General features: G+C 42.0%; 1 protein-coding gene across 1 annotated transcript in view; it reads left to right on the forward strand.

Moving 5' to 3' along the window:
* Positions 1–577: 577 nt before the first annotated feature.
* The window catches only part of ADAMTS5 (ADAM metallopeptidase with thrombospondin type 1 motif 5), a 46,828-nt gene continuing 26,515 nt past the window's right edge, over positions 578–20,890 (forward strand). Inside the window, 4 exon segments of the mRNA XM_037377724.1 lie at positions 578–834; positions 837–1,136; positions 1,138–1,632; positions 13,100–13,232. Coding sequence (XP_037233621.1) covers positions 691–834; positions 837–1,136; positions 1,138–1,632; positions 13,100–13,232 — 1,072 coding nt within the window. The 5' untranslated portion in view covers positions 578–690.

Below are 20,890 nucleotides of genomic sequence, written 5' to 3' on the forward strand. Positions count from 1 at the left end.
TTCTTGGGCTTTTTTTTGCCTTTTTTTTTTTTCTCCTTTTTAACCATCTCACCGGAGACGACCGAGGCGGTTTTTGGTGCCTGAATTTCTTCTCTGCCCTTCTCCTCCTTCTCTTCAAAACAAAAGGGGGAAAAGAAGGAAAGGGAGCCCACCGGAGCCCGAGAAAGTGCCGAGTCGCAGCAGACCTGCCCCCTGCCCCTGCTGCTGCTGCTGCTGCTGCTGCTGGTGATGATCCGGTGACTACAGCAGAGAACTAGAAGAGGAGTGGGAAGTGCTCAAACTTCTTTACTTGCCGGGTCCGAGCCTCCTCTCCTCCTTTTTTCTCCCTTTCCCCCCCACACCCCCGCCTCCCCAGCAGCAGTGATTTGGGATTTTTTTTGCCTCTCTCTCTCTCCTTCCATGTGCTCCCGGCTCTTCCCTGCAGAGAAACACAAAGTTCACACGCGACCGGCTTTTGTTGACATTTTTTTCGCTCCCACTCACACTTGACTCGAGTTTGGGAGAGAGAACTTTTCTTCTTTTTCTTTTTTTCCCCTTCCCCCCCCACCCTTCCCCCTTCTCTCCTTCCCTTAACTACGTTGCTGCACTCCGCCGACCGGCTCCTTCCACCTCCCTCCCCAACTCCTGTTGTTATTATTACTACTATTAATTATCACCGCCGCTGCGGCCGCTCCCGCCGGCCAGGCAGGCATGCTCCCGAAGCTGCTCTCCCTGCTGCTGGCCGCCGGGCTGCACCTCGCTCTGGCCCAGCCGCCGGCACCTGCCGACGACGGAGCGCCGCCACCCCCCGCCGCCGCCCCGCCGCCCCGGCCCCGGCCCGGCCCTCCCCCCGGGCCGCCCCGCCGCCCCCGCCGCCCCGCGGGGCCGGCGGCGTCGTGCGGCGCCTCGACCCGACCTACGCGGGGGGCGGCAAGGCGGGCTACGTCCTGTACGCCGGGGGGCAGCGCTTCCTCCTCGACCTGGAGCGCGACGAGGCGGTGGGGGCGCGGGCGCCGCGGGCCGGGGGGCCGCCGCGCTGCTACTACCGCGGCACGGTGGACGGCAGCCCGCGCTCCCTGGCCGTCTTCAACCTCTGCGGCGGCCTCGACGGCTTCTTCGCCGTGGGCCGCTCCCGCTACACCGTCAGGCCGGCGCGCGGCGGGCGGGGAGGCGGCCGGGCCGCGGATCTACGGGGAGGGCCCGGCCCGCGCCCCGCACCTCTTCTTCAGGGACCGCTTCAGCTTCGAGACGGTGCCGGCCCGCACCAGCTGCGAGACCCGCGACCCGGCCGGGGCGGCGGCGGGGGACGGCCGGCGGCGGCGGCGGCGTCGCTCCGTCTCCCGGGCCCGGCAGGTGGAGCTGCTGTTGGTGGCCGACGCCTCCATGGTGCGCAAGTACGGGAAGGGGCTGCAGCACTACCTGCTCACCCTGGCCTCCATCGCCTCCCGGCTCTACGCCCACGCCAGCCTGGAGAACCACGTCCGGCTGGCCGTGGTGAAGGTGGTGGCCCTGGGCGAGAAGGAGAAGGGGCTGGAGGTCAACAGGAATGCCGCCACCACTCTCAAGAACTTCTGCAAGTGGCAGCACCAGCACAACCGCCTCGACGACGACCATGACGAGCACTACGATGCCGCCATCCTCTTCACCCGCGAGGTAGGCATCACCACAGCTGACAGCAACTTGGTGTCCCTCGAACGATGTCTCGCGGGGTGGTTGGGCTGCGGCAAGCCGGCCTGGTGGCCCTGCAGCCACGTTGCCTTGTGTTGCCCGGCGGTTGCCTCCCCACTCACACCTTTGGCCTTTCTGTTGGTTTGCATGGCGTCTCGGGGACCAGCACCCATGTGCACAGCTGCCAGGGATGGAAAAGGGATTGAAAACCCAACAAATGGGGTATGCGGTTGTGTGTGTGCCCCCTCCCCTGCAAGGTCATCCCCACTATGGGTTCACTGTCATTTGTGCCAGTGCAGTGCTGGGACTCCTGCCAAGGTGGAGAGGTAGTAATTTGCCTGGTTGGGGGACTCGTCTGAGGCTGCCTGATGTGTCTGTGCTTGAGAAGTGACGTTGTTCTGGCTTTCGCATTGAGGTCTTTCACACACAGCCCCTCTCTCTCTGCAAGGGTGGTCCAGGCAAAAAGGGCTGATAGCACTCTTTAGCCTTAATCAGTCCCCAAACAAACCTGATAGTGAAAATGGTGGATAACACCTTAAAAGTACACACAACTTCCATGTTGAGTGCGTTGAGATGCTATTTCCAGCAAGAATAGCTCTGCCACACTGGAAGCCAGCAGCACTTGTGGTTCAAGGGTAGGACATAAATGCAAACCGCAGGTAAACAGAGCTGCAGAAGTTGACTGATTTGGGCTGGTACTAAGGGGTTCAGTCTCTTTCTCATTCCCCAAATGAAAAATAGGTGTCCTGATCAACTGTGGGTCAGATCTGGCTAGTATTACCCATGCAGAACTGTGCCTTGCTCCCTGCCCAGTTGGTTAATTAATTGCATTGCCAGAGGTCGTTAAGGGACATTGCTCTAGTAGACATGTGGCAGAGTTTATGCAGTGAAGTTCTTCTGTAAGAATATCCCTTTAGTGGTTTGGGTTTGGTGTTTTCTTTTTTTCCCTTCCCCAAGTACGAAAAAAATAGCTGCATGACTTTCCGTTCATTTGAGTTCTCCTGCTTTTCTACATCATAGGAGCCAGCCAAAAAGGATGCTTTGGATGGTTTGTGGAAGGAGTTGCTCCAGAAGGGGGGAAAAAAAGCGCCTGGCTTGCTTTTATAGCTGTAAATAGTTGAAACATTAGGTTCTGTGTCAGTCAGGCATCACTTGTACAGCAGGAGCCTTTTTTAGCAGTTTAAAGTCCGTCAGTCTAATTTGCAAGCTTTCATTTTGTTATCGCGATAATCTGAATGAAAACAGGCTAGCTAGGCTGGGTCAGAATGCTCTTCTTCCTTTTTGCTGTAAACATCCTTTTGAACAGCTTATTATTTAAGCTGGGGCCAGAATCCATCACTTTTCGCTAAAGTTTGTTTTTCTCCGCCAGTATTCCCATTTATTTCCCTGGGATTTATTACAACTCAGAAACTCTTAGGGTGGCAGACTGTGAATTTTAACATCAATTATTAAGTTAATTTGGATTGAGATAGGATGTGAATTTAAAGTGCATTTGCTTTACAGATGCTTGTCTGTAATTCTTTGCATGGATGCCCTCCTGCCAGAATAAGAGTGTTCTGCTAATCAGTAATCTACTTTCAAAGACTCATGAGCAATGCATCTTTCATGCATAGAGTTACGTCTTTTGCATGTAAGTAGTACATAACTAAACAAAATGTCACCGTTCCTGTGGTCTCCTTCCACTATTACAATGCAGATATTGCTTGCACTGTTACTTAGGCATGCAAATGCTTTGCAAGAAAAAAGCACAGGCTTCCGTTTTCTTGGTTTACATTTTAACAGGTTTAACTATAGGATTAGCTCTGCAGTGCAATTCAGTATAACTTAATCTGCTTTAATGGTTTGCTGTGTGCACACGCACATTGTTTGGCATTACATGTCAGTATTTGACTCAGTAAGAACAAGGCTGTAGTTTCTTGCTACATGTGTTCATGATGTTCTTTGCAGGGAGTATGTGTGAGTCCACACGATTTTTATATGCTTACACTCAAAATGTCAACATGAATCTATTTGCTCCTCTTGGAATGTAAACTCAAAAAGGGTTAAAGGATGAAAAAGCAGTAGAGATGTTTCCCAGAGAAAACAACCCCACTTTGAACTAAAGAGAGATTTTTTCCAGTTTAGCTTTTCAATGGAAGTGTCAGCAATTGGCAGGAGGATCCACATTTTACAACTATGTTTTGAATGTATAAAGTACGTTGCTTAGCTACTAGACGCCAAGCCATGGCTGCATGTTTTGATGGGCTCTGAATATCGTCATGCTAATTTTTGAACATCCAGATGTCTTCTTCTAAATGGCTTGGGTTTTAGGCATGGGGTAAATGTGTGAGGTAAATTTTCCATCTTTGTTTACTAACTGAGGCCACCTTGAACTTTGTGTCTCTGCGTCAACAGAAAAATATTTGCAAATCATTTGTCAGCTAAACGCAAGTCCTCAGCTGTATGTAACTGTTTATGTGTAGTTAGAATCTAAATTATGCATGCCTGTTGCCATACAAGTCTCTAATATAATAATTATCTTTGTTCTGAAGTGACATTCACTTGGATGTTATTTCTGACACCAAAAAAAGGCTCCCTGAAAAGATAGTAGCTTTCCTTGAGTTCTTTATAAAGGAAGAGTCCTGTCAGAATTCAGCACCATCACTTCCTCCTCTTCTGTTGCCATTACCTGTTGAAAGATAAATTAAAAACAATTGATGGACTACAAGTGTGCTGGCAGCTCTCCCTTATTATAAAATTAGTGCTGGCAGTTTAAGTTACTATCATCATCTTCATTCATACTAGGAAGTACTTCCCATGCAAAAAGATTTTTAGAAGGAGATTTACTGATTCTGGATTAAAACATCAACTCACTTTCAGTCATAACCTGTATTTAATTTGATAAGGGCTTTAAAGCAATCTTGCTGCAGAGCACAGCAAATAGTAAATAAATACGAACATGAGTTCAGTTTTGGGTGATACAGGCAATATGTTAAAGCTATTTTAAGGCTCTGTATTGCTTATTAGTGGCGGCAAGGACCACGTAGCTGTCCATTAGCTCCAGTGAATCCTATGTTTACCTTGTAACTGCAATGAAAACTACAGTAACGTGTTGGGTCATTATTATCACCTGTGTAGGAGATTGTGAAAACCTTCAGTGGACGCAGAACTTATCTATCCCTAAATATTGCAGAAACTTAGCTGGGTCCCAGAGTGATTATTTGAATTCCCAAAATCTAGTAAGGAGAAGTATATTTTCCCAGTGGTCTCAATCTCTTGTTTTGATCCATGATGGCCAGTATCAAGCCTGACAGAGGTCTGACTTGTCAGTACCAAATGGTGAACATTTTCTAATAAATGAGAGCTTTCATAGGATTTATAGGTGGCTCTTGGCCGTAACAGCCTTAGAAAATACATGGGTCCCCTGCTCTTCAAGTTGAGTCCTTGACAGCAGCTGTAAATTTTTGGGCTGCATGCATCCTCAGAGCATCCTCTGTGGAATATGGTGATGCAAGGATTTGATCATCTGGTGGCCAGGTGAGTCCTCTGCCCCATCTAGAGAAGCGGCTGTGTGGTGGAGAGGAGAAAGAGCTTGTAAAGCCCCTCTTCCTCTGGCGATCAGCTCACTTTGTTCTCAATGGAAGTGAAGTCAACAGTAAATTTAGAATTTTGTCCGTTTCAGGCCTTTTTATTATGAACAGTTCTCGGAAGCTGGAATTGGATTATCTTCAGTCTTCAGGTTTTTATGGGTGCAACAAAATACTTGCCATGTTATTTATCACAGTAGAAAAACATACATGATGTGACTTGCAAACTGCACTTGAACTCAAACTGTTCTTTTCCAAGGTCTAGCCTGCTCTGCAATTATCCTCTAGAATTCATCCAATCTTTTTCGTTAGTGACCCTTAGTTAAATTTCAAGTTAACTATTGAATGCATTTGGACAAAATCCAGTTCTCTTACTTTCCTTCCCCTCCAGTTCTGAATCATATGAAAATTAAAATAGATGTTTCTCACAGCAGATACAGGCAACAAGAACAAGGAAAAATACTTTCCTAAGTGCTTGTTAGCATAATCTATGATAGTACCATCATGCCTGCCTGTAGCAAAAAGTTCCTGCTAGAGCCAAAGGCCGCTGGCCTGCCTTTTTCTACACAGTAATTATGTGGGTCTCATGTGTGTGATTTAGTTTGACTGTCAATCTGACAGTGCTGTTGAAATAAAACAGGAAGCTTTAGATTATCTTAGCTCTATAGATGATAATTTCATTGCATGGCACACATGCTTTCTTTGGCTCTTCTTCTTTCTTCTTTTTTTTCTTTCTGCATTATCATCTTCCTACAATTATTATTCCACAGTAATAAAACAGATCACTCCACCAATGGTTAATAGCATATATTTCACTAATGTTTAGTATTATTAGTCTGAAGAAATTACAATGTGATGTATCTATCAGTTTCAGAGTTGTCACCAGTTTTGTTGCAAATCTAATACATTTAGATAATGTCCCTGGGGAAAATAAAGTGGGACATAATTTGTGCAGGAGAAGTAGCGTGATTCATACTACTCTACAGAGATGGTGTGGCGTTTCCTCACAGAGGAACTATGGGTTAGGCAACTTACATCCTACGTTTTTCCTTATTCACAAGTCACCAGTTTCATAACTGAAACTTTGCCCTTCCCCTCCCCATGTGAAGTCCAAATGCTTTATGTGCATTTTGTCAGTATTTTTAATTAATCTTTGGTTTGTGTAATGCTGATGTATTTTCTTTCTGTGCTTTAGGGGAAAAAAAAAATTGTTAATCTGTCCATTCAGAACATAAAAGCTTAATACAGTTTAGGATTTCTATTTGTAATAGTATTTCTAATACTCTGTTGCAGTGTCCTTGGATGATAAGTTTCTAGGGTCCCTGTACCATACAGAGGAAGAATAAGAACATGCTTAAATATCCAGTCTGGTGAGGAGGTAGTTTCTGAAGCCAGCAAGTATAGCATGCATGTGCTAAACTGAGCCCAACAAGACACCACACATATATTGGGTTTTCTTAAATTTCACCTTATTTAGAAATCAGAAAGACAGCTCTGTACATTTGAGATTCAAATGCCCAAAACTCAGGCTTGTATTTATCATATTAACCTTAAAGGAAGACAGCCTCAATTTTTAAGTTAAAACTACTGGAGGAAAATAGGTGATTTTTGTTTTGGTAGGTATGACAGTTCTCACCATTCTGGTTTTCGTTGGAAGGCAACCAGGCTTCAGTAATCCTCTCAAAATATGGCCAGAGGACAAAGCCGTATCCCAGTGAGTCCTTCCTCACCTCACAGTGATGGCCAGGCCCTCTCCCTGATGCCCAAACCTGGCCGTCCCCATGAGTGGGACCCACTAGTGTCTCAGGCAGAGGAGTTTTCACAGCAGGGGCAGCGTTCCACCATTTTGGATTGCAAAGTGTCATAGTTTTAAGTGTCATTGTGTCATACTATCGGCTGAGGGGTAAAGTAGACCATGCCCTCATTACTTTGTTCACCAGTTAGCCCCTACTTCCATTACACGTTCTGCAGTCTGTCAACTTTGGTCTCATGCTCCTTTTGCCTTTCCAGATGATAGCCATAATCCTTTCTGTTGGGGTGAATCTTACTTTCCTCCGCGTGTGCCGTTCTGCGTTGCTGTGTCATTAATCAGCTTTCACCCACTTTGCAGAGGGGCGTGCGGGAGGGTGGATGTGTGGGTCCCAAGTACCGCCTGACCCCAGCCTCCCTGTGCAGGGCTGCGGTGGGATCTCTGCTGGAGGAAGTCAGAAAGCCGTATTTAATTCCTTCCTCTGCTTGAGGGATTTTAGGTCTGTATCGCCCACCTCCCAGGAGAGGTCCTTAACCGGTAGGTTGTAAGCTGTTCCAGGTGTTAAGGAAACTTTCCACCCCTCAGACCAAAGCTATGTCACTGTTTAGCAAGTAATTTAAGATTCATATGGTGAGAAGGAGAGAAATCGTGACCTGAAGCTGCTGACTGGAGCGCACCGCTTAGAGCAAGGCGCTCTGGGTTCCCAAAGCATGGAGAGAAGACTGTTTCTGTAATTTACCACAAGACTGTTCACTGTAAAATACAGAAGCAGCCTGAGGAACAGGGACCAAATATTAGGTCCCTTCACCAAGCGCCATAAGCACTGACTGCAGCCTGGGCTAGGGAGACCTTTCACACATGGGCTGTCACAGGAGGAGCCACAGCTCCCTGCGTGCACGGACACGTGCAGACCTTCACTGTAGAACATGGTCTGGTGAAGACCATAGTGCACTCCCCTGAGTGACATGCTATTGAGTATCCTCTTCCCTGAAAGGAATTTGAAGCTGGATCACCTTCTTGCTGGACAAAGGCTTTAACTGATGAGCTGTTGTCAAGAAACCAGAAAAGCAAGCAAGCAGACACACAGAGATGTAAAAGCTGTTAGCTGTGCTTTAAAACAAGGTGATGTGCAGCTGTGCCTGATAGCCTAATCCAGCTGGTTTCTTGAACATCTGATTTGAGAACGTCTGTAAGCTTGCTTCCCGCAGGGAAAAGATGGAGAAGCATTGAGCATCTCAACCCCAATCAAGCTTTAGTATAAGCCAAGTGTTAAGCTGCTCAGGACTGTAGAACTGTGGCACTTTGGGGCCCATAAGGTCACAGACTCCAAGGCCTATCTAAGAAGGGTAGGTAACTCAAAGAGCAGAGGACTGTGAGCCAGTTTTGTTCTTCTGCCCTTACAGTCCACCAAACTGTCCACATTGGTGCTTAAATCCTGGTTTGAATCCAGTCCACTGGCTCTGGTCTAATATCAGGTTTCACTAAACAGTTGATCCTTGTTTTTATGTGTACTGCACAAATCACAGGATTTCAGGTAAAATAAATCAGCTGCTCCAGCAGGGTGCCACAACGGTTATCTTCATTCACAACAATGCCACGTATACATGGCAAACAGCCAGCTGTTCTTAATGTACATATGAATGCCAAGAAAACTTGGCCTTTAATAAGCTGTCTAATTAACTACTAGTCGTATGATGTACAACTCAGTTTTCCTAAGTCATTCCTTTGCCAAAGCTTAAGTCTTAAGATCTGTTGCCGCCTGCGTAGCAAATGCATTTCCTAGTCATTCTTCTATTTTGAAACTACTGTAATGCAGATCAAGGGCCAAACTCTTCGTTCCTTCGTCAGAAATATCAAGAAACATTCTTCAAAGCTTCTGCCACTATTTGGAGGCAACTGCATGAGTATACAGACCTGAGCAAGCAATTAATTTTTTAAATAGATGTGATACATCGGAGTGAAATAGTAATTGGAAGCTGATTTTAAGTATTGTATGAGTCCTGGCTTTCCTAGTGTTTTAGCTAAGTAAGAAAAGTTGAGAAGACCCACACAGATTTTTGAGATTGCAGCGTTACATCAGGGCCTGTTTTTAACCCCAAAAAAAACCCCAAAAAACAAAAAAAAAATATTTACAAGGGAAATAAAAACTTACACTGTACTCCCAGAAACTACTTCATAAAACTCTGAGAGTGTTTTCCAAGAGTGCCTGGGAAAACCAAGAAGGTAACTATTGTTTCTGGTAACAAATAATCTCTTGCCAGTACAGCTACAGGACATTTAAGTCAAAAGCAATTTTGCCATAAAGATTTACATCAGTGTAAGTGTAAACAGATGTGATCTTCAATAACATCACTCAAAACCATGCTGTTGGGAAGGACCATGTAGCTAGGGGATGGTGAGTTAACCTGACAGCAAACTTTTCAGAATATTTGTCTTACAGATGCCACTTGGTAGGCTTCAATTATATATATAATACATACTATGTGATGCTACATTGAAGTTCAAATCATGCGGAGGCAAGAGAAATAAAGAATAAATGAGACTGTGAGTTGAGAACGTAATGGAGCTGAGTCTTCAGTAATCTGCCTAAGTGATTATTGACAGTGTCAGCATTAGCTTAAAAAAAGCATCCTCATGCAGTCACTGAGGACTGAAGTCTGCAACAAAACCCAGAAAGCTCAGTACATGCTCTCTGTTCAAAGCATAGCCAATATATGCCCTGCTCTAGCAGAAGATGGGCAACCCATAGACATCCCTCCCCAACCACAGCTTCATGCAAAGAAGCTAATGCCAGAAAATATTTCCTGACCTTGTTTCCAAGATCCTTTACAAGGCTTCTCCACCACTTCCCAGCTGGGACTCAGTAGGCACCTTGCATAGACTGCTGAGGAGGCAGCCTGGATGCGGTTGCAGTGTTGGCTGAAGGGAGTGGGGCTTTACTGTATCACTGTCCACCGCTTTCTGACCACAGTGAGGTTGCTCCCCTCCTTTACGGGGATCGTTGGTCCCATATCACCTGAAAACAGCTGTTTTCCAGCTGTCTGTGGGGTGTTGGAGCTAGTTAATTTTACAGATAAGTAGTTTTCAGAATCACTTATTTTCTGCTGTAGGATTTCCTAGGAGCAACCTTTAACTAATACAGCCCTTCAAGAAACTAATTTTATCTGACCCAAAGTTAAGGTATTTCATGAAGTACAAGCCTGCTTTGTCTTGCCTAGACAACTGTTACGCAAGTGAGCACTGCCTTGAGAGTTACTAGTGGGATGCTGAGATGTGTGGATATGTGTCATACTCTGAGAAATGATGGAAATGGAGGAACAGCGGTTTGATGAAGTGACTGGATTTCTGAGGAGAACCCGGGCACGTAGTGTGGTGCAATGTCAGTAATACATAACATATGAAAAGTAACCAAACATTGCTATGTCTATTAGTGCTTGCATATGTATGTAGCTATTTCTTTGATGTCTAATGAAGGTGGTGTAATCCAATCCTGTGCATAGCTTTCAAAATATTGACGGTGGGATTACTAACCAGCCAAGAGTCAGAAGGGCTGTCTACTGTTAACATCCTTGTCATAATTTTCCATACCCCACACATCCCATTAGAAGTAACTCTAAGGAAGTTTATGGGTTTGCCTGCTTAAATAGATTGTATTCTTGTAATTATACTTGTGTCATCGAATCTGGAGAATCGTGAGGTCTGGTTGCGTCTGCTGGTATAGCTTCATAGCCATATCACTGGCCTAGCTTCTTTTTGTATGCGAATGGAAATAAATCGTGCACTGCCATAAGACATCTGTGTGCTGATAGAACTGTGCCCACAATGGCAGCAGTACTGATGTAAGTATGTGTGCGATAATGACACCCAAATACAAGAAAGGACCAAATGACACAGAATCTGCATGCAGAGACAAGACCTGAATTAATGTTTTATACTGTTATTGGCACTGTCAACCTGAGAGTAATCTAGACCTCCTCCAGTAGGCTGCTTTCTGTCTGATTTATGTGCTTTTTGGTACTTATATAAGAATTTCAGTTCAACTGCTTGTATGGTTTCAGTTCAAATTGCACTAATATAAAGGTATCTTGCTTCCTATACAGTTTACACTTACTTATTTAGACTGATTATGTCACCATGAAAAGGTATTTTTATTGGTACTGTTTGCACATGCATTTTTTCTGAGTTTTGTTATTCATGCTGCTGTAGGTAAACCACTTAGATTTACACAGAGTTTACTCTATGTAAAATGTACCCTTAGACTGAAAAGGCCAGATTCAGAAGTGATGCATAAAGGGCTAAATGAGTATTAACCCAAGCAAAAGTAATAGGAGTTTAAGGATTGTATCTTGTAATACGTCCCCGATGTTTGATACCATGAGCTTTCTTAGGGCTTCTTCCAACGTTTGTCCAGAGATGCTGAAAATTATAGGAAATTTATTTGCCTAAATAAAACTGGAAAAAAAATGCATTTCTTTTAAAGTACTTGAAAATGGGCATCCTTATTGTGTAACTTGTCACAGAGCCAGAGGTGAAGTCTGGGGAGATAATTGGATGTCAAGGGTGGGAGCCAGTGGGGTTAGGGACAGAACTGTCTATATATTATTTGCACTGGTACAGAATGGAAGTTCTTTTTAAACCATGGCTTATAGCTGTGAAAATTTGGAAGCTTAAATACTTTTGAACTTTATTCCTCCTCTTCTCATGAGGCTGTTTAGTTTATCGGTACTGCAGCATTTAAATCTTGACATTAAGTAGCATCGGGAGCGCACTTACCAAAAAGAACTCCCAGACACCTGGAAGCCAGAACTAATCCCGAAATTCTTGATCCATATATGTAATATTGCTATGTAATTTTAGCTTGAAAATTTCTTTATTTCATCTTGGGGGAAAAAAATACACTATTTTTTGTAAAGAGATGCTCTGTCACAGTATCTGTGAAGTCACTGTGTTTTCCTTTAATTCAGTGGGATTTGAATCCTGTGCATTTTCAAGTTTGCCTAAATTAGAAACTATCCTAATCTGTGAACATTGTGGACCTGAAACCACACAGGATATCTGTTACTCAGATGGATTAATTATGAAAGGCTTCATAAAAGAAGGACTTTGTAAAAGGAGATCTGAAAGGAAGAATAGAGTCTTAAAAATGAAGGGGAAAAAGCTACTCTTTGATCATTTGGCTAATAACATTTGATAATACTATCATGCCTTGAAAATGACAATTTCATTCAACCACAATGAAATGTTGAAGTGTTTCAAATAGCATGGTACATACTTCTTCTCAACCAAAAAAAAAAAAAAAAAAGTACATTCAGACTAGTATTGTTCCCTCTGCTTCAGAAGCTCTGAAAAGTTACTGTTGATGATCAAAACTACATCTGACCAAAGCAGTCTTCATCATTATCATGATCATTATCATCCCGGAATGGAAAGAAAAAAACTAATGCTACCTGCATAGTTTTTAGAGACACCCTATATCTACAAGTAGGAAATGTGATCAAGTTGTTGCACTAGTAAGACTAGGTAGGAATCAAGGGATTTTACAGTCATATCACTGACCCTTTAAGCAACTGCTGAGAATTGCTTAAATACTTGGTATATTGGGTGATACATTATTAATCATTGTACTACTTGACAGATGTGACACAGGGCTGAATATATAGTAATCTCATTTCTTTAAGTGCAAGGATAAGACTTGCCTTTGGAAAAGAAAGATGATCTCTGGTTCAAGGACCAAGAAGAAAGGTGAAGATTTCTCTCTGCCCTGATTCACCTTCTGTAAATAAAAACAATATTCTGTTTTTACTGTCAATGAGGAGATGCTTCTATGGCATGTATTTTGAGTACCTAACTCAGTGGAAGTTTGAGCCTCTGTATGGATTGCAGAAATACAAATTTAACTAACAAATTAAAATCCTACTAAAGTCAATGAAAATGCTTTAAAAAAAAAGACTTTACCAAGGGTGGGATTAGGTCATTGTGCTTTTTAACTGCATTGATATCTTTAGATGGAAGCTTATATTGATGTTTTTATCTAGGTTCTGATGTCTGCAAAGGGCTGGTGACTTTAACCTGTTGTTACCTATGGGTGTAGAAGTTTATTTTAACAATTTTTTAATTTTTTTCCCTTCCTGGGCAGGATTTATGTGGGCATCATTCATGTGATACTCTGGGAATGGCAGACGTTGGGACCATATGCTCTCCTGAGCGCAGCTGTGCAGTGATTGAAGATGACGGCCTCCATGCAGCTTTTACAGTGGCTCACGAAATTGGTATGCAGTGCCTTTTCTGTTCGCTTGCCAAATCAAACACTTGTAACAGCTGCATTAGTAACCAAAATACTTCGCAATTAATTCCAGATTTCCCCTGGTCCAGATACTCACTTGGGGATTAAGGCTGTATACATATGCACTTCAGGGTTAACTAATAAGGGATCAGAAGGCAAGTGAAGGCGCACAGTAGGTGTTTCCTTTCTGACAGTGTCGTTTCTAAGCAGTAGTTGAAGTGAAAATTCAAAGGCTGCTGCTACTGTCCAAAGATGTGATTGTGTCCCTCCTGAGAAAGCATTTAGCCCATCGTATGCATTTAGTGCATACACAGTGGAAAAAAAAACCTTTTTGAACTACTTGCGTGCTCTACTGTGGCAAAACTTGGCACAACCTTACCTGCAGAGGAAGGCTTTTGTGGAAAAAAACAGAATTCTAATATTTTTCTAAATGTATGGAAATCCCACCTTTATGGTAAAATATGGTACTAACGTGAATCCTGAAATAAGTTAAATAGTATTTAGGTGATAAAGGTTTGGTCAGAAAAACTGTTTGACTTTGTTTCAGTTTCCACCCCAGATCAGCAGTTTGATGTAGGAGCCGTACATGTGCCCTTCAAAAGGCTTTAAGATAGAATTAGTGGCAGAAGAAAGTTCGTATTTTAGGATATTACATCTGTCATGATAAAGTCCTTCAGAGAGACTGCTGCCATCTTGATTATTTTTAATTTACTAATGTTCTGTGAGCTGTGTTCTGGAAATACATTCAGGATGAGGGCTATTCACTTTGGTAGGTGAACAGCAATTTAAAAGTGGAGAACATTTTATTTTTTATTTTTATTTTTATTTTTTTTAATTTTTAAACATTTTTAGAAGGAAATAACAAGGAAGGGAGAACTTTCAGAGTGAGCCAATTGCTGAATTGCCTTGTACATCATGCCAAACCAAAGTAAAGTTTGCTCTGGGAGTATCATTGCAGTAGTTCAATTTTCAAGTAGCTAGCAGGTAGAGCCCAGGAGTTGTGTGTCTTATATATACATCTGGCTCAGCAATTGGAGGTCACTGAGTATGAAAAAGCAGCTGACATATCAGTGACATGACCCTTCAATGATTAGTGATCCTAACCCTACTGCTGTTACGGTGCTACAAAAAAATGCAGTCAGTAGTGGCTGGAAAGGGATCATGGTTTGCATGAAAACATAAAATTTTGTGGCAGAATGAGTCCCCAAACCATAAATCTTATTTTAATAAACAAGAATAGAATTAAGAAAAAAAAACCTCTGAAATCACTAATTCAGAGCATTTGGAGATAAGTATAGCAATACGTCAAATACAACCTGACATCAGACGAGTTTAGTGGCATCAGACCTGGATGCTGTGAAGCTAATGCCCCGTCATGAACCTGGTCTAGAACTTGGGCAAGTGATTGCAAACTTAGCCTGTCACTCAAAGGCCAGTCTGCTAGACAGACTGCTTGTACCTTCTCTCATCCAGAAGTGATGCTTACTGCTGAAGGTTAGTGCCCGTTGGCCAGGTCGGATGAGGGACCTTCTTGTGATACCAGTGTTCATATATCTGGGGTGTGAAGAGGTGAGTAATGTGTCTCGACTACTATTTTATCAACAAGAAAGAAATGTTTAGTTAGATTAAAAATGAAAGAACACAGATCAATAGAGACAGGGATGAGCAGTAAATATACATATTACTACCTTGAATTCCACACAAAGAAAATGTGAACAAAAGTAAATTATTTTTGGCGATCTAGAAGCACATTTTTGAAAAAGAGCCATTTTCATACTTAGACATTTACAGGAATCTGTAAAAGCTATAATTTTCAATGTAAAAAGGCATGAATTGAAATGAATAAATAAGTACCCTAATGGACAAAAAAACTTCAGTTTGAAGTTGTTTAAAATAACATCCCCTTTTTTTTAACTCACCATAAGATTTTAAGAAAGGAGGGGTGTCAAGTCACAGAATGATTTTTGTGTGTGTGGCCTGAAGTGGGAGAAGTTGAGAAGAAAACACAGCTAAAATTGCTTGAATACTTAAATTAAATTAAAGGTCAAAAAAGGATGAAAAATAAAAGTGTGGCATGGATACCCTTTAGTTAAGCACTTTGGGGAAAACCTTGCTTTATTTTATTTGGAGACCAGATTTCTTCCTACAATTCAGAAGTCTTAAAGTTCCCCCTGTCCTGTGGGTAGGGTGTAGCTTTAATTTTATAGCCGCTTAATTATTTGGTGGAATTCACCTGGCAACATAGGAGATGCCCTGCAAGACAGAGGGGCTGCTAAGGGCTCTGAGCCTTACATGCTCCTTTCTGTCAGTAGGAAGAGCAAGGTGAGCCGCTAAGTGAATCAGGAGTCACTGTCTGCAGTTTTTTAAATAACCCTGCTGCACGTGCATGGGTAGCAGATGCAGCATCATTACCATTGACTTGATCCGCAGAACGGCTGTGTGTCCTCACTTTGACTTCCAAGGGGATCTGAATGCTCTTGTTTCCTCTCTGAAGGACCCAAGAGCGTTTTTGAGGATCAGATTCTTTCTCTGGAAGGCAACCAATGTAAATGGAACTGCAGCTCAACCAAACAGGACGATGCACAGCCTAGGGGCTCAGGTTGGATACGTGCATAGGAAGCCAAAAAGTAGCCTGCTATGGAATAAAGCCTGCTGCTTCTGTTGCCAGGGTTTCTACCACATTATGTTTTAGATGTTTATTTTATATCTTTCAGATAAAATAGATGATGGAGTTTGACCAGTGGTTTATGAGGGGAGGAGTATGAATGAGAGCTGTAAATGACAGCACAGAAAGAAATAGATGCAACCAAATTCTTAGTACAGCTGATTAGCTGACAGTAAGAGGTGGAGATCCATATACAAAGATTGATGAAGTACGACCTGAATCTTGTGTCCTACATGTCTGTAGGAAAATCAGGAATAATTTGTCTCCAGTGTCAAATGCAGAAAATCAGGAAAATGCAACAAAAAACAGGAGGAAACCTTGTAACTTTGAAAGTGATAATCCAGTTTCTCCTCAGAATAAAGGAAAGCAGTGCTAATAGCATAAATGTTATTTTTAAATGCCTGTCAAGACATCCAGCCACTAACAGTAGATCCATATATGGTTATTTTCTAGCAGAGGACATGCTGCTATCAGTTTGGACAGCACTAGCTTTGCTGTTGCAAAAATAGTCTTCTGGATTCTTGCCTGAAATCATCAGTTCAGCTCCATGTTGTGGCATATAGATGTCTTTTTTAACTCTAAGCAACTCCTTCAGCTATGCTTCCATAGCTTTGCAGGGATATCTGAGCTAGCCTAGGCACAGTATGTAGACATTCTCCATGTCTTTGTTACTATCAGCCTATGGTCTGTATAAAAACCATGTTTCCTTATTTCATACGCTTCCCTGCTTCACAGAGACATCTGGAGAAAACCATTAAAGAACCTATGATTGCTCATTATCTCAGTATTTATTTAATGTTTTTCATAGGCCAGCACTACCATATTGCATCTCCATATATCCCTTATTATACTAACCATCAAGAAACAAAGATCTCTAGATTCTCACTGTAATACTCTGGACTTTCGGATTGGAGATTTTACAGTGTTGAATTACAAGCTAACCTGTGCATCCCATGAAAATAAGCATGGTCCAACACCACCAACAGACACAGTCAATCAATTTGAAGTTACCTTTAACATCTCTTGTGATGGGATATATCCAATGCATGACAATTCCTTGTTTAATAGCCTGGTGTCACATTTTGTGATGCAGTCATGGTCAGAAGTCCTCCGTGCTTCAGTACAGGCAGCCTACCATCCTAAAGTGCTTGTCATCTACAAAAAACTAAATGAGAAGAATTCAAAAGAAAATGTGTGGCGCTACTGCTCATTTTACCAATAGGTAATTTCCCAAAATCACAAAATCTCAAGGAAAGCCAAGGATTAAACTTGTCTCTTGAGTTTTAATCTAGTCTTTAAACACAAAAACATCCTTCCTGGAGTCTTTAAGCAGGCAAAGCTCCCATTTAGTCCAGTGACAGTTACATGGGTCTAATAACTTAAATTGAGTGTATCTTTATTCTTCCATCAGTCTTGAAGAACTTTTTTTTTAATTATTTTTAAAGGAGACGCACAGAAGGCGCTGCCTTTTTGCTCAGTGGTAATGTTCATTTGACCTTTTGCAAAGTTCCTATTTCTTTGTTTTGCAACTATGCTGGCACGCTCTTACTCCTTCTATCCTCCTGAGTAATATGGTTCACTGATGTTCTTTCCAAGTATTTTATTTTTAGAATATAGCTTTAAAATTGCTACATGGAACTAATTAAACCTCTGTTCATTAGTTTTCTTTTATCTTTTACATGTGACTTTAGCAAAGGAAGGCCAAAGGGGGACATAAAAGCAGTCTTCAAATATATTTTAAAAATCATTGCAAAAATTCACGTAATAAATCATTCTCCATGTCCACCTGGGACAGCACAAGGGCTAATGGCCTTAAATTGCAGCAAGGGAGATTTACTTTAAGCATTAGCCAAAATCATCTAACCAGAAGGACAGTTAAGGGCAGGAATGAATTGCTTGGGGAGGCTGTGAGTTCTCCATTACTGGAGGTTCACAGGAGCCACCTGGCTAACGCAGCTGTGGCTTAGGGGACACTGATCCTGCCCTGGGGTGGAGGGGTGCACAAGGTGGCTTTTCAGGGTCTCCTCAGAACCTCATTTTCTACAGTTACGTGAAGTTATCACAACTTCCTCCGCAGCTATACCATGCAACACCTAAAGTCAAGGAATTGTAGAGAAACTAAAACTAGAAAATGATGCATTTAATACCAAATCTCTTTCAGCGTGCTGCCATTTGGTGGCATTTGCACCACTTAAAACAAAAATGTCGTGAGTCCTGTCAGCAAAGTGTAGTGCTGTATAAGAAAGCATAACTGTACGTAAAGAAGCCATTTTAGAAGTGAGGTATCACTCTTGGGGTCCCTGCCTGGGTGGTTCACTGAGATACATCAAAATACCATTTTGCTGAATTCTCAGTGGATTGAAAGTATTTATTCAGAGCATGAGCCTGTGTTTGAGCTGTAGGCCTCTCTAGGAAGAGGGCCGTGTCTACCGTGTCTGACCTATGTAACCATTATAGCAAACTCTATGATTCTGACCCTTCTTGAGAAAAAAACGAAACCAAGGATGATGTGCATGGTATTTAAATGGAAGTCTTGCTTTCAGTGTCCATAGAAGAGTCCAAAAATATGCTCATTCCATATTTTACCACGTGTGCTGGTTTTGTATACACTCAAAACTAACTAAATACAGTCATCTTTTCTTTTCTGCTGCTGAACATGTAGCCCTTTGATTTCAAGGCTGTCAAGATAAAGCAGATAAAGACAAGCTTCAGACTTGACAGATACAAATCTTCCTTTCATTTCAAGGGGGATTCTTTGCCAAGGGCACAGAATTTCACAAGCACAGGAAAAAAAATTGTGAAGGTTCTCTGACTTTTGCGTTAATGTTTCCTTCATGACAGATGAAGTTTAGGCAAGTATCCAGGTAATCGTAATTAGGCAGGTTTGCTTTCTTAACAAAAAAGAGGGAGAGAATACCCTTGTCCAGTTCCTCTCTGATTACATACATCAGGAAAATTCCTTGATTCCTTCTTTTTGAACCTTTTTCAAAGTTCTATCTAAACTTCTGCTTCCAAAGGCTGTTGAATTAAGCTGTCATGAACATATATCCCCCTTTGGTTAAGAGCAAAGATGGGCAGTCAAATCTAAGCCTTCACAAGAGGTGAAGAGCGGAGCAGAAAAGTTAACTGATGCTTCTAAAACCAAACATCAGCTGTACAAAAGGTTGTTGGGTAAAATTTTGGGTAAAAAATCTTGGCTTGCCCAACAATATTTTAATTAACTTATAATGTTACATATAACTTAAACTTGTTCCACATGCAGCACACATAGTGCTTAGACCATTTTTAGTGAAGCTGAGACAGTTTTGTGTGGAAAAGTGGAGAGATGGAAGGGGGAAATTGATATGATGTAGAAAAACTGAATCCTCAGGTTCTGAATATGCTTGAGCTTTTCTTTATCTGTCATGTACTTTTAAATCTGATTGGGATCTTTGCCACCTCAATGCCTGTGAAGCGATTCAGCCAGAGCAGTGAGGAGATGGAGGGCCAAGTTCCCAACCAGAGACTTCAGGAAGCGACTCAGACACAGCACTAACATTGCCTGAGTTTTAGGAGGTTTTCTTGAGTTGTGCTGATCTTTGTGTATACGTAACCTCATAACGAATTAGATTAAACAGGTGCTATGCTTTGAAGAGCTGCTACAGATCCTGAAACATCATAACTTTAAGCCAAATATATAGAGTGAAATACCAGCATCTCTGCAACCATAAGAAAATTGGGAATGAAACTGTGTTTTGCCTGATGTTTCAGAACAATCATTATCAAAAATTATTTTAGGGACAGCTTTAGGGGTGGACTTGGCAGTGTTAGATTTATGGTTGGACTTAATGATCTTAAGGGTCTTTTCCAACCTATATTATTTTATGATTCCATGATTCTAAAAGAAGTCCACTTCATCTGTGTGTGCCTGAACCCCCAGTCTTCCAGACTGCAGGGGAAAGTAGGGATTACTTTCCTTCTTGGCAGGTAAATACTACTGATATGATCATGTAGTTTTGTGCAGAAAGTACTTCCAGCACAGAGAGGAAGGCAGAATTACCCAATAAATGGGCAGCAGGCAATGCAATTTTTACATTCTTGCACTGTCTGCTCTCCGACAGTTCATTCATTTAGCATGAGCTGCCACGAATTACATTCTTTGCAAGTTATGCTGAGTTGGACAGATGTGAAATAGGTGTCACCATCTCCCACTTTTTCATTAAAATTAATATTTATCTTCTACATGCCCCATTAATTAGCATAGCAGATGTAGTGTAGACCTCCAAGACCACATCTTTTTAATGATTATTTGAGTCTGTGTGGCCATGGTGGTTTCTGATTGCCTAGTCCACATTGCCTGGACAGACTCTTGCCTGCAAATGGGGGTAATATATCTGTGATCTCCCATACAAGTATGTTATAACAAGCCATTTTAGCAGAAGTTTGTTTTGTGTAAAGTCTGCAGGACTGGTGTATGAATGATTGTGGCTTTATTTTATGTCTGCTCCTGAAAAGAAGCGACACTTCAGACTATTGTTTCATTCAGTCTGAAGAACTCTTTTTAGACAGAAATATTAAAAACTGTCTCTGGGCTGGATATTTTAAAGAGTGATTATTTTTTTCCTTTTTTCTTTCATAAGTGATGGATAGCAGTCAAAAGAAAATTGGAAGGAAAGTTCAAGTATGAAGAAAGAGGAATAGCCAGTTTTATATTCTGTGCATGGTTTTTTGTAAGCTTATGCAATTCAAAGCACTTCTTTTTAATGAAAAAACAACTTTATTAATCGTTATTGCTTAGGTCCATCGTTGTTGCAAAATTCTCATGACTTCAGGAAGATTTCTGAGTCATATCAGTATGCAGTTATTAATAAGGAGTCAAGTACTCACACAAGTTAAAAAACACAGTACATGCAGAAAGAAATGGTTTTATTTTAAGAAAGCTACCACATGCAATCTTTGTTTAGCAATGAAGAGAGCGAGAGGCTCCTGCAGAAGGTAGG

This window comes from Falco rusticolus, chromosome 2, assembly GCF_015220075.1.
Source record: "Falco rusticolus isolate bFalRus1 chromosome 2, bFalRus1.pri, whole genome shotgun sequence".
NCBI lineage: Eukaryota > Metazoa > Chordata > Aves > Falconiformes > Falconidae > Falco > Falco rusticolus.